General features: G+C 37.6%; 1 protein-coding gene across 3 annotated transcripts in view; it reads right to left on the reverse strand.

The window, feature by feature from the left end:
- LOC141397862 (uncharacterized) overlaps nt 1–15,213 on the reverse strand; it is a 95,141-nt gene that overhangs the window by 58,257 nt on the left and 21,671 nt on the right. For all 3 annotated transcript variants that reach the window (XM_073974678.1, XM_073974679.1, XM_073974680.1), the window contains exon 2: nt 12,406–12,740. In XM_073974678.1, coding sequence (XP_073830779.1) covers nt 12,406–12,539 — 134 coding nt within the window. In that variant the 5' untranslated portion in view covers nt 12,540–12,740. The remainder of the gene's footprint in view (nt 1–12,405; nt 12,741–15,213) is intronic.

A 15,213-nucleotide genomic window follows, 5' to 3' on the forward strand; every position in this document is an offset into this window, starting at 1 on the left:
ATTTAAGCAACATTTTGTGTGGGAGGTCCCCGAAGGAGTTGACAAATATAGTCCATATTCAAACCTGATCTATATCTGGTAAATATATTAGGATGTGTACAGTATGGACTAAATCGGTCACTCCCTTCAAGAGTTACTGTGACCACAATTTTTTCGAACATTTTTGAACTTTTGTGGGGAAGGTACCTGAAGGAATGGACCGATATGGCTTATCTTCGATCTTAAACTAAGTTTGAACAAAATATTAAGAAGGCCAAAGTTTGGACCGAATCGGCAGATCCGTTGAAGAGTTATCTTGCGCTCTAACCACTACACACGGTGTCATAGGTTTTTTATTTGCACCTTTCAGGCTATTTTCTCACGAAGTATGGACTTGCCCCTGATGAAACGTATACCGTCGTATGAGGGGCAGTGAATACAAGTAGCTACAACAAAAATCAAAGCGATTCCAGAGCAGGTCCTAAACTGAAATTTTGTATGGGTGGTACCCGAAGGAGTGGACCGATTGAGTCCATATTGGACCCTAATCTAAGTCTGGTAGAAATTTTATGATGTGCAATGTATGGACATAATCGGTTACTTCCTCCAAGAGTTATCTTGCGTACAAATTTTCCGAACATTTCCAAACTTTTGTGGGGGAGGTACCGGAAGGAGTGGACTAAGTTTGGACAAAATATTACGAAAGCCAAATTTTGGAGCGAATCGGTTGATCCGTTCGAGAGTTATCGTGCGCTCCAGTCAGACAGACAGACGGACGGACGTGGCTAAATCAACTCCAAATTGTCTGAAACACATTTCGTCCAAACATACTTGGGGTCTAAAACCATTAAAAATCAAATGCCGTTCGTTGGTAATGGCATCGGTTGGGAACGGCTGGACCGATTTGGATAATTCTTTTTTTGAAATGTTCGTCATAACCTAACTTTTATGCAAAGGAAATTTGGCCACGCCCACTTTTTTATTTTCAATTATAATCTTTTCGTTTTTTCAAAATAGTCTGGCTTAATCCCATTGTTGTTGTTTTAATATTTTAAAACTAATTTATTAGTGGAAAAAGTTTGGCATTGTTTGCCAAGGGGTAAGGCGAACAATGCGAAACTTTAGTTGTTTTAAAATATTAAAACAACAACAAGGGGACTAAGCCAGACTATTTTGAAAAATAAAAAAAAAAACAAAATTGTATCAGCTATCCCAATAAAAACGCCACCAATGTTCTATTTGAGAAACACTGACACGGTTTGTATGGTTGGTTATGGCTGTGACAAGCTACCAACAACATTTTGTTATGTTGGCATCGTTGAAATTCAACGACACATAACAGTGGAAAAGGTTAGGTTTGTTTTGCAAACACTTTCGTCGGGGTTGTGTGAGGTTGCCAAAGAAAAACTTCTCATTGAAGTTTTTTTCTTTGTTCACCTTTATACTTCGAGCTGACGATTGATGTTTGGGTATAAAAAGTTTTTTGTTGAAGAAGTTATTGAAAAATAACTTCGGTAGAGAATATCCACAAACAAGGGAACTGATGAGATAGAGTGGCGTGGGATCGAAACTAGTCTTCCCTGCCTTACCCCTTGGCGAACAATGCCAAACTTTTTCCACTAATAAATTAGTTGTTTTAAAATAATAAAACAACAACAATAGGATTAAGCCAGACTATTTTGAAAAAAAAAAAACAAAATTGTATCAGCTACCCCAATAAAAAACGCAACCAATGTCATCTTTTAATCTGTTCTACAAAAACTATTGAACTGATTTTCCTGAAATTGTCATGGATTGTACAGGGATGGGCCCCGTTGAAAATAGGCCACATAATTTGTTGAATTTCAAAAGGGGCGGGGTACTTCCCCTATACCCTATTTAAAAATGCTAATATTTACAATAATTACGAATGTACCGGTTTGGAAATTAATTTGCGAGACAATGGTGGTTGTGTCTACGACCTTACCTACTTATTTGGAACCTAAAAACTTGACCACGCCCACTTTTTACATATCGCTCATTTACCCAAAGAGTGGCATAACTCAAAAAATGCGTTTTCTGAGTTAGCAATTTCTATTTTTTCTATGACTTCTACTTTATCTTGTGTCAAAGTTTCACCCCGATATCTGTAAAACTTAACTAGTTACAGCTGATTTACTTCAAGTTTGGCATAACTCAACAAAAACGTTTTTTTTCGAATTTATGAAGAAATAAAACACCTCAAATCATGCTTGATCTTGCACAGAAATTTAGCACTGCTATCTGGCTAGCTGTTGGCAAACTATGGTCCAAGTAGTTATTTTAAGTTTTGAGCTGTAATCGTTTTAATTTGGAAAGTCAAATTTCAATCAAATTAAAACGCGTTTTTCTCGAAACTTGATTTTTTGAGATGTGTCACTCTTTTAGGAAATGACCGGTATGTTACATCTACAAAAATACTGAACCAATTTTCTTGAAATTGTCAGGGAATGTACAGGGATGGCCCCCAAAAACAGGCTATATATTTTATTGAATTCCAGAGGGGACGGGCATCTCCCCCAGCGGAATTTTATGCAACCCCTATTTTTGGTCCGATTCATGTCAAATTTTGAGACTGGGCATATTTTTGGCTTCTGATTACATTGCAATCGAAACATATGACATATGCAAAATTATACAAAATGCATAAATTTTTGCATATGCAAAATTTATGCATTTTACATATTTTCTTATGCAACAAATATTTCAATAATAGGTACAAAAATGCTTGTGTGTGTGTACAATTTTTTTTCTTTAAAATTCTCTTCAGACAAGTCAATAAAATAAAGAAATGTATAACCACAGCCACAAACTTCAAAATACTGAAAATCGGGAGGTATTGCTCTATGGGGGCTATATGAAGCCCTGAACCTAAACCGACAAATTTTAGGTGGAAAGTTTTTTACCCCCAAGGAAGACTTAATACCAAATTTCAGCCACTTCGGAGGGATATTGAGACCACAACCCTCAAAATACCGAAAATGTGGAGGTACCGTTCTATGGGGGCTATATGAAGACGTGGACCTATACCGTCAAAATTCAGGTGGAAAGTTTTATACCCACATCGAAGACAAAATGCCAAATTTCAGTCATTTCGGTGGGATATTGAGGCCACAACCTTCAAAATACCGAAAATCGGGAGGTACCCTTCTATGGGGGCTATATTAAGACGTGGAACTATATCGAAAAATTTCAGGTAGAAAGTTTTATACTCCCAAGGAAGACTTAATACCAAATTTCAGCCAGTTCGGAGGGATATTGAGGCCACAACCTTCAAAATACCAGAAATCCGGAGGTACCGTTCTATGGGTGCTATATGAAGACGTGAACATATACCGAGAAATTTCTGGTGGGAAGTTTTATACCCCCAATGACAACCAAATACCAAATTTTAGTCATTTCGGTGGGATAATGAGGCCGCAACCTTCAAAATACCGAAAATCGGGAGGTCCCATTCTATGGGGGCTATATGAAGACGTGGACCTATGCCGACAAATTTCAGGTGGAGTGTTTTATACCCCCAACGAAGACCAAATACCAATTTTCAGTCATTTCGGTGGGATATTGAGGCTACAACTTTTAAAATACCGAATATCGGTAGGTACCGTTCTATGGGGGCTATATGAAGACGTCGACCTATGTGGACAGATTTCAGTTGTAAAGTTGCATACCCCTAACAAAGACTTAATACCAAATTTCAGCCATTTTGGTGGGATATTTAGACCACAAATCCTTGAATATATTTTTGCATATGGTTTTGCATATGCTCATTTTATGCAGATATGTACAAATATGTCAAAATATGCACGATATGCAGAATATGCAAAATATGCAAAAATTTCTGGGCCTAATTCGTTTTATTTTGTAATAAAACGAGTTTCTGTCTAATCAGATTTTCTCTACGACCATCCTAACCATATATGCATTTGCATAGGATTCCGCAGTCTATTGATAATGAATCGATCATTTTTAAACTGACTATAAACTGGTTAAAAAGTCATATTGAGATCAACCACTTTAAACAGTGTGTGTCCGTGGACAGCATTGGCTAATATTTGTGTATAGCCCCCATATAACATTACCTCCTGATATTCGGTATTTTGAGGATTTAAGCCGCCATTTCCTTCCAAATTAGTTGTAACTTGGTACTTAGGGTTTCTTGTGATCACTAAACCTTTCCACCAAAAATTGTAGACACAGGTCCACGTTTGGGTATAAGCCCCTTTTGAGGTACCTCCCATTTTCAGTATTTTGTGGGTTTAAAGCTATATTTTCCGGACAAATTGGGTGTAATTTGGTATTTGTGGTTCCCATTATCCACCAAAAATTGTGGACATAGGTCTAAGTTTTGATATTGTCCCCATATAACGGTACATCCCAATATTCGGTATGGTTAGTATTTTATCTACATTTTCAGACCAAAAAAGCATAGGAGGTTCTCGTTGGTTATACATCTTCTCCACCAAAAATTGTGAACATAGGTCTACATTTTGATATAGCCCCCATATAACTGTACCGACAGATTTTGGCTATTTTGAGGATTTAGGCTATTTTTCAAGACCATTTATCAGCAATATTTGCAGATATTTACAGCTGAATTGTGATTATTCGAAATCTAGGAAGTCCAAATTAGTAAGTAAAAACGAATTGGACTGGACCTTAGAGAACCTCTGTAGTTACGCTCCATTCAACAAAAGTATATTGCACTAAAAATATAAAAAAATAATAATTTTTGTAAATGTATGCTATATAACTATGTAACTTCAGGCCCCAAACATTTTTATACCCTCCACCATAGGATGGGGGTATATTAAGTTTGACACTACGTTTGTAACTACTCGAAATAATCATAGTAGACCCCACAAAGTATATATATTCTTGATCAGCGTGCAATTCTACATCGATATAGCCATGTCCGTCCGTCTGTCCGTCTGTGGAAATCACTCTAGCGTCCGAACGGATTGACGTAGGTTGATGAAACTTTGGGAAAATATATTATATGTACGTAGGACTTTTGGTCTTGAAAGCGGGCTATGTAGGTCCACGCTTTCGTATATTTCGAATTTTTAAGATATTTGTCTTATTTTACCACCGAATTGGTTGTAATTTGGTACTTTGTGTCTCCAGAGGCCAAAAAACATTCCTACCAAAGTTGGGTTATATAGGTCCACGTCTTGGTATAGCCCCCATATAAGGCCCCATATAAAGTACGCGTCATTTTAATATATTTTGAATGTATTAGACCCATTTGACCACAGAATTGGTTGTAATTTGGTATTTTGTGTCTTCAGAGGCCAGAAAACATTTCTACCAAAGTTGGGTTATATAGGTCCACGGTTTGGTATAGTCCCCACATAAGACCCCTTATAAAGTACGCGTCATTTTAATATATTTTGAATGTATCAGACCCATTTGACCAAAGAATCGGTTGTAACTTTGTATTTGTGTTTCCAGAGGCTAAGAAACATTTCTACCATACAATATTTATATAGGTCCACGTGTTGATATAGCCCCCATAATACGATATCTCCCGATTTTCGATATTTTGAAGGTTTTAGCCTCATTATCACACCGAGATGGCTGAAATTTGGTATTTAGTCTTCTTTAGGCTTATAAAACTTTCCCCCAGAAATTTGTAGGTATAGGTCCACGCCATCATATAGCTCCCATAGAACGGTACCTTCCGAATTTCGGTATTTCGGAGGTTGTGGCCACATTAATCCACCGAAATGGCTGAAATTTGTGGTGGAGGGTATAAAAAGTTCGGCCCGGCCGAACTTAACGCTTTTCTTACTTGTTTTAATTTAACTTTCAGAATAAACTTTGTTTAGTTTTAATACGAATTTATTTAACAATTAAACAATTATGAGATCAGTTTTTGCAATAATTTTGTTAAAATCTGATGCATTAAAATTTCCTGCAGTTGACAGTGAATAACTGATTGAATATTTACAACAACAACAAAAATTAAAAACAAATTTTTAGTCAGCAGAGTGTCTGTAATCGACACAATGGAAAGCATTTCGATTTTTTTTTTTTGACTTTTGCGCCGCTAGATCAATGGTTTGGACCAGTGTGCGCCTGCGTCTATTAATTAACCTAGTGCCAGGTCAGGCAATGTGCGCTTGCTGAGAGCAAGTGAGCGAAAACTTCAATGTAAAATGCATTGACCTGGACCTAGTGTTTTATTTTAACCAGCCTACACCACCAGTTTCCCAATAGCAACACGTAAGTATCGCCTGAATACTTGTTGTGTTGTATACATTCATTAAAGTGTTGTTGTTGTTCGTCTTTGGACAACAATTAATATCGGTTCTAAAGCTACTCTGTAGATTTAGAACCCCTACAAGTCCATACGCCTGTATCGGAACTTGTACAGGACCGAAGAAGTGAGATAGAAAATAGCTACTGTTGAATTGTCAAGCATAAAGTCCATAAAAAGTTGTCATTAAAACTCATTACGACGGATCAGCAACGCGGACCGGGGTCTGCTAGTTAAAAATATAAATATATAAATTAAAATTTATGATTTATATTTTAAACTTCGTATTTTTATTTCATATTTTATTATTATATATCATATTTTTTTATTATAATATAAAATATATTATATTTTATAATTTATATTTTACATTTTATATTGTATATTCTCTATTTTAGATTTTATAAAGTCATTCCTCCGACCCGTAAAATTAGTACAAAAAATAAATTCCCCAATTGAAATCAGAATATTGTGGTTGGAAATAAATGTTCTTAATGTGAATACCACATGAATGTCCATTCAAATCTTTTTTATGTCAACATTGTATTTAATGAATCTCCCATTTTGGCCATTAGCCAGACTCTTGTCCATAAAAAAAATATTCCGAAATATGTTATGGCAACACAAACTTTGCATCTCCTAATATGTTGTCCAAATTTTGTTTATCTTGGCCGGTTCGTTGTGGTCCTGTTTAGAGCGATATTATATTTCCATGCCCATGCTTCCTGGAATACTGGTCCAAAAAAATAATTTATATTTTATATTTATATGGCAGAGGTCATTCCTACGACCCTGTAAAATTGGTACAAATAATAAATTCCCCAATTGAAATCAGAATATTGTGGTTGGAAATAAATATTCTTAATGTGAATACCACATACGATTTGTACATAAGCCTGAATATCCATTCAAATCTTTTTTATATCAACATTGTATTTAATGAATCTTCCATTTTGGCCATTAGGCAGACTATTGTCCATAAAAATATTCCGAAATGTGTTCTGGCAACACATGCGATAGTGTATTGACCGGCTGTTGACTTTATTAACAGGAGCAATATCTTACATATAATAAAGACATATGCATTTACAATTTTCCATGACAGTTTTGTCACTTTTCACTGGTCTTTAAAAATTTAAGCCTTTTGTATATATTCAACGCAAATCTTTGTTAGGGTGGTACAACATTGGTGATTATTTTTCCAATTGTGTATGAAGACTTTTTTTGTAAAAACAAATCATGCCATGCTTTAATTCAGATTTATTTATTAATTTTGTACCGCACTTAAGCACGAATTTTTCTCGATTCTAATTGCTCTTTTCAATACACTCTAATATACATAAGTACTTACATAGTGAATGCATTGCAACATTTATAAGGTTTGTTTTTTGGTTTTTTTTTATCGGGCATTTTGACCTAAATTGTTGTCATCATCATCATCCTCAGTGTAACGTTCGCTTTTTATTTTAAGAATTCATTTACTGTTTCTTTTTTAATGGTCTTTCAAAATGGAGACAGCAGCAGCAGAGAGGCATTTTAGTGATACATATGGAAAACGTTGCAGCTACCGGCAGCTACTAGATTTTGGCCCTTCACCCAACCCCCTACAGCGCTTCAAAAAATTTCTCACATATAATACATTCCCCAACCACCTACACCTAGGAGAAGAACTGTTGCCTATTCGCTAGGACTCACGGGGGGTTGGCGGAGACTAGCAGGGAGGTCAACTACACACAAAAAGGCCTGTCAGACAGATGAAAATCTTACTAATTATGGGGAAATATTTATATACTCAACGTGTGTGCGGTGGTGTCATTTAACGTTAAGTGTTCCTGTGTGTTTTTGTTGTAACAAAAATATTTACGTCAACATGTCGACATGTTATTCTAGCGGAATACTTTTTTTTAATCATTAAAGAACCCTTTTGAGTGATGGGTTAATAACGACAAAAAGTGCTTTATTTTTGTAATAATTACTGAGCGGGGGATGCATAATGCGACTTCGAAGATGTAAAAAATTCTGCAAAGTTGACTGGCTGCGTCCATAAAAAATCGGGAGACAAATGAGTGTGTTAGCTGGACAATATCGTGAGGTCTTAGCCCACATGTAGGGCATGTGTTGGTTGGTATAGTGACGGCAATGTGGGATTAATAAAAATTGAGGCGGGTGCACCGTTCTGATCTTCGGAGTTGATACATAAAAATATAGTTTTTTGGTGGATGAACTAAATAGTTTCGGAACTACATAACTCTAGTCGTGGACATCCCTACCACAATCTTGTGACACACAGCGGAGAACCTCTAGATCAAACAGCCTATCAGGCGGTCTTGGACAGCAGTCGAACTGATCCAGTTGCACAGACAGTACAAAGAACTCGAGGAAATAAGACCATATATCCGAAGAAGAGCCGACGGGACTAGTAAATTCCATAGCCTCTTCTGGGAAATTTGGTCAAATTTCGGGTATTCCACCAGGTGGAAAAAAGCGATTATGTCCGAGAAAATTCTCTCAGTAACCTGAGGATCTGAGGGAATGGGCAGCTCTCTACAGCGGTGATAGATATATTCTCTGAACTCTCTGAACACTTGCCAATCAGCTTTTCTATGGTTCAGAAAATTTCGGTTGAGACGTGATAGGATCAGCCACTTTATGAGGACACGTTATTTACCAGACCGGGTGCCACAATGCTGATTTTTGGCGAGCTGTGGCAATTCCCTCTTATCCTTGTAGAAGTGCCTTCATTCACCATGCGGCCAGCGCTGAACCCCTCTGGTCATTGGCTACGACGGAATGCAAAAGCTCATGATGAGCATTGAAGTTCCCTAGCACCAGATCGTTATTGGCCAACCAATATCAGTCATATAACGAACGATACAACAACTTTTCATCGGAAGTTTGTATACATTAACCACATCCGCAGTTTCACACTTTACTGCTATCGCCATACATTCGATGTATGGGTAACTAGAGCCAAGCTCAAGCAAGATGCGTCTGTGTGGGACAGACTGGTGTATAAAAAAAGCAAGTCCTCCTCCTCCGCTCCTTCTACGATCTTTCCGCAAAACTTTGTAAAAGTTGCAACGTTGTAAGCTGCAGGTGACGATGAGCGTTGTTTCCTGAATCGCGGCGACCACGTGAGTCGGGTATTTCTCCGACCGAAAGAGCTTGGAGCGGGTATTCCGAGATATATTGCCAGTCTCAGGTTAAAAAAATACACACATATAATTATTGAATTGACCCTGATAAAATAATCCTCCTGTTCAATCCGGTATTTAGAACCGGCCGTCGTGTGATGGTTGAAGACACGTTAAATGGGTCTTCTCAGTGAAGTCCTATCTGCCTTCGCACAGAAGATCTTGAAGTATTTTCACAGACATCTTTTGGGACTTCCACAGAAACCCCTTAGGTCTTCCAACAGAAGTCCTTAAAGTGTCCCTACAGAAGACCTTGTGGACTTTTCACAGAATAACTTGAGGCCTTCTCTCAGAGGAACCTAAGGACTTCTCGCAGAAGACCTTGAGGTCTTCTCACTGAAATACCTTGAGGTCTTCTCACAGAAAACTGTTAGGACTTCTCTCAGAGGACCCTAAGGTCTTCTTAAAGTGCCTTCAAAAAAGACTTCGAACAGAAGTCCTTGAGGTCTTCTCTTCGACGAACCTTAGGTCTCCTCATAGAAGACCTTTAGGTCATCTCACAGAAGACCTTGAGGACATCTCGCAGAAGACCTTGAGGGCTTCTCTCAGAGGACCCTTAGGTCTTTTCATAGAAGACCCTTAGATCTTTCTTTAGGGCTTCCCACAGAAGACCTTGAGGACTTCTCAGAGAAGACCTTGAGGGTCTCTCAGAGAAGACCTTCAGGACTTCTCACAGAAGACGTTGAGGACTTTTCAGGGAAGACTTGAGGACTTCTCACAGAAGACCTTGAGGGTTTCTCATAGAAAACTTTGAGGTCTTCTAAAAGAAGACCTTGAGGACTTCTCAAAGAAGACCTTGAGGACTTCTCACAGAAGACCTTGAGGACTTCTCAGAGAAGTCCTTGAGGACTTCTCAGCGAAGACCTTGAGGACTTCTCAGAGAAGACCTTGAGGACTTCTCATAGAAGACCTTGAGGACTTCTCATAGAAGACCTTGAGGACTTCTCACAGAAGACCTTGAGGACTTCTCCAGAAGACCTTGAGGACTTCTCACAGAAGACCTTGAGGGCTTCTCACAGAACACCTTGAGGGCTTCCCACAGAAGACCTTGAGGACTTCTCACAGAAGACCTTGAGGACTTCTCAGCGAAGACCTTGAGGACTTCTCAGAGAAGACCTTGAGGACTTCTCATAGAAGACCTTGAGGACTTCTCACAGAAGACCTTGAGGACTTCTCCAGAAGACCTTGAGGACTTCTCACAAAAGACCTTGAGGGCTTCTCACAGAACACCTTGAGGGCTTCCCACAGAAGGCCTTAAGGACTTCTCAAAGAAGACCTTTAGGACTTCTCAAAGAAGACCTTCAGGACTTCTTACAGAAGACCTTGAGGACTTCTAACAGAAGACCTTGAGGACTTCTCAGAGAAGACTTTGAGGACTTCTCAGAGAAGACCTTGAGGACTTCTCACAGAAGCCCTTGAGGACTTCTCACAGAAGCCCTTGAGGACTTCTCACAGAAGCCCTTGAGGACTTCTCACAGAAGCCCTTGAGGACTTCTCACAGAAGACCTTGAGGACTTCTCACAGAAGACCTTGAGGACTTCTCACAGAAGACCTTGAGGTTTTCTAACAGAAAACTTTGAGGACTTCTAACAGAAGACCTTGAGGACTTCTCACAGAAGACGTTGAGGACTTTTCAGAGAAGACTTGAGGACTTCTCACAGAAGACCTTGAGGGTTTCTCATAGAAAACTTTGAGGTCTTCTAAAAGAAGACCTTGAGGACTTCTCAAAGAAGACCTTGAGGACTTCTCACAGAAGACCTTGAGGACTTCTCACAGAAGAACTTGAGGACTTCTCACAGAAGACCTTGAGCGTTTCTCACAAAAAACTTTGAGGTCTTCTAACAGAAGAACTTGAGGTATTCTCAAAGAAGACCTTAAGGATTTCTCACAGAAGACCTTGAGGGCTTCTCAAAGAAGACCTTAAGGATTTCTCACAGAAGACCTTGAGGACTTCTCACAGAAGACCTTGAGGCCTTCTCTCAGAGGACCCTTAGGTCGTCTCACAAAAGGCCCGTAAGTATTATCACAGAAGACCTTTAGGACTTCTCATAAAAGACTTTGAGGTTTCTTCCAGAGGAGGTTTTGGCCTTCTCACAGAAATCCTTAGGGTCTTCTCACAGAAGACCGTGAGGTATTCTCACAGAAGAAATTGAGGTCTTCTCATAGAAGGCCTTGAGGTCTTCTAATAGAAGGCCTTGAGGTCTTCTAAAAGAAGGCCTTGAAGTGTTCTCAAAGAACACAGTTGGGACTTCTCTCAGAGGACGCTTAGTTCCCTCCCAGAAAACCTTGATGACTTCTTACAGAACACGGTTAGCATTTCTCGCAGAGGAACCTTAGGTATCTCACAGAATAACTATAGGTCTTCTCGCCGAAGGCCAATAGGTCTTCTCACCGAAGGCCAATAGGTCTTCTCAGAGAAGACAGAAAACCAATATCTTTTGGAAGACCAATAGCTTTTCTCAGAAAAGCCCAGTAAGGTCTATTAGATTTTCCGACGGAAGAAGGTCCTAATCCAGAAGACCCTTAGAGAAAACCTTAGTGCTTTCTTACAGAAGCGCCTTATGCTTCTTAGAGAAAACCTTTATGTTTTATTACAGAAAGAAGACCAAATGGGTTTATCACAAAAGGAGGCCAATACGTGTCCTCACAGAAGACCTTCAGGTCATCTTAATGAACACCAAAAGACCTTCTCATTTAGTCTTTCATTGAAGGTGGGAAAAGCTTTTCTTAATAGAAAACCAATAAATATGTTTCTTGGGGCTCAACTCTGTTTATATGAAAATGTGAAATGAAAACTTGTCAAATGAAAAAAATTATAAAGGAAATATTTTTCATTTAAAATTTTCATAGAACAAGAATCCAGTCCCTGGTATACCAAAACGAATTGCCACAATCGTAAACGTTTATATTCTCAACTTATTTCTACATGTAACGAAAAAAGTATTAACTTACCATGATAATAATCCCACAGTGACTAATGCGGCTGCAGCACCTTGGAATGCTGGCTGTTTGGGTAGCTCCTTCAATTGTTGAAGCTTACTATCCAATTGTAAGCGATCGTTTATAGCAGCCTTTATCCTTTGCATTTTGGCGAAGTTATGCGTATATTTTTTGAAAATATTTCGTCGTTATTTTTTTGTTTACTTGTTTTCAGTTCAATTCCACAACAAAAACAACAAATATTATTATTTTTAAGATAAGATGTTTTGGCAGAATGATTATTTTTCTTCACTTTCTTCAAGGTTTTATTTGTTGTTGGTTTTTAAAACGCATTTGAATTACACTTTCTACAAGAACACAAACATAAATAACAATAAAAATAATGCATTTCATATTTTGGTTGTTCTTTTTCCTCAAATGAATCAATTGAAAACACCAGCAACAACAATAATTCACATACACAACAACAACAACAATATTCCAAACATCAAAAAGCGTCCGCGTCAAAGAAAAATCATTCAAAGAGACAAAATTTCCACCAAATGGGATTTCTTGGGTGTATGTGGGGTATTGAGGAAAACAGTAGACTTTTTCCGATTTCGTTTTATGTCTCGTGCTGTTGCGTTGACGTTGTTTCTATTTAAAAATGTTTGCAATTTTATTTGGGCCAGGGGAAATCCTCACTATCCGCATTTGCGGCGTCATCGTCCAATAACGGCGGCCACACCAAAATATCGACATCACCACACATCATGTGCAGTCGTAGAAAGTGTTTGGTGGGCCATCTGATTCTATGTTTTTTTTTTTTTCTTTTTTTTGTTTCTTTCAAATGGCAGTTTACCAAAAACGCAAAAAACATGAAATATTTAAAACGGAAAAGACCTAAGTATAGCCGAAAAAAACAGCAAGAAGAAAAAAATTTGAAAAAGGCGCTAAATGCGAGCAAATGTGTCATTTCATATGCCGTCTTGGTGTTTTTAATAAAACACAATTTTGGTTTCGTATGGAATATTTTTGAGGAACAACAACAAGTGTGTAGAAAGTTAAATTAAAGGACTTTCCTACAAATAATTTATCCTTGAATCTCCCTGCCCCTCAGTTCAACATTTTCACGCAATCAATATTGATGTCGTCCTTAAACACGTTTTTTTGCGTAAACATTTTACGCAAAAGGTTAAAGTGCAAACACTGATGGCTTTTTTGCTTTAATTTAAGCCATTTAATGATGTTATCCTTTCGCACAAAGCAGAAGGCCAAAGGACACCACTGCGTATTTATTTTTATTTTACAAATTTAATACAACCATTAAAATCAGCCACAAAACGGAAAGAGAATGAGAGAGAGGGGTTCAAGGTAAACGCAGCGGGAATTTTTCAATGAATGAATGAAAAAGGATAACAAAACAGAAACGTATAAACAGAGAGAAAAATAGCGAGAGATCGAGATATAAACAAGAGACAATTTTAAATAGGAATGCCAACTTTGTGACAACACAGCAGAAAAAGTCCTCCCAAAATCATGGGTTTTGTAAGGGATTTTTGGCAGCCGTAACTACTCGCAAACCCCCTTTCTTCCCCATTATTTTTACAAGGACATGTCGCACTCAGTTTGTAGTTATTTTAATACCACTAGAATAACTAGTTATTCTGTGGCCACTAGAAGTTGAAAAAATTCTATTTTAAGAACAATTGATGTAGAGATTTTTTTTTTAATTTCATCAAACTTCTTGTTTGTATTTTACTTTATTTTATTTCGCTCGCTGTGCGAGTTGAACACACGAACCCTCTGATTTCTAGCCAAAGACACTACATACTGTGCCATGTGCACCACGAACTGTTATTTTTTAATTAAAAAAAGTCGCGTGCCGGCAGTCAGCTTTGAACACACAACCCTAGGATTTATAGTCGGACACACACTCACTGTGCCACCGTCCTCATTACTTAGGGATAGTTTACACTATATGTAAATGTCATATGACATGAAATTTTCCATCGTTAAATATTCACTAATATGTGGAATATTGGAGATTTTCCTTACGCCATTTATTCTGTGCGTCCACCCCAACAAAAATATAATAAAATTACGTCTCCACATTGCCTCCGTGGGTAGATATGGAATGTTTTTATTTCGTGTCATATGACATTGATAGATAGTGTAAACTTCCTCTTAGTGAGGAGCAAAGTAAGTAGGTTTGCCTTGTAATTTTTTTAAGAAGTATCCCATTACTTTTCAGATTACTTGTAATGCGAAAAAAAAACTTGTTTACATTACTTTGTAATGAGTTACGTAATGACTAATGGATCCAAATTTTTGCTGGGAATTCCAAGGACTAGCAATGCTAAAAATGTTCGTTTAAAGGGGGAAATGTCAAAGATATCTTCATAAAGGATCAATCTGACAATGTGTCGCTGTGATCCAGGAAACAGGTGGATTTTCAAAGAATTTTCCTAGGCACCGAAAATTCTCTAGAGAATTTTATCTAAAAAGAATTCTATCGCAACGAGGATTTTTTAATTATTTTTAAGGTTTTTTTTTTTAAAAAAATTTCCAGACATCGTCGATTTTTTCTAGGATCCACGGATTTTTTTCAAGTATTTTCTTCTTTAAAAAATCCACGTGCCCCAGAGAAAATCTTAAAAAAAATCCATGAGGCCAATATACATTCTTTAAAGAAATCCACGAACTCCATAGAAATTCTTAAAAAAAATCCATGATATCTAGAAAAATTCTTTAAAAAAATCCACGTATCTTACAAAAAGCCAATGAGGCATAGAAAAATTCTAAAAAAGTCCATGAGATCTATAATAATTCTTTAATAAA

Source organism: Musca autumnalis, unplaced genomic scaffold (assembly GCF_047663935.1).
Source record: "Musca autumnalis isolate F117 unplaced genomic scaffold, ASM4766393v1 scaffold_3, whole genome shotgun sequence".
Classification (NCBI taxonomy): domain Eukaryota; kingdom Metazoa; phylum Arthropoda; class Insecta; order Diptera; family Muscidae; genus Musca; species Musca autumnalis.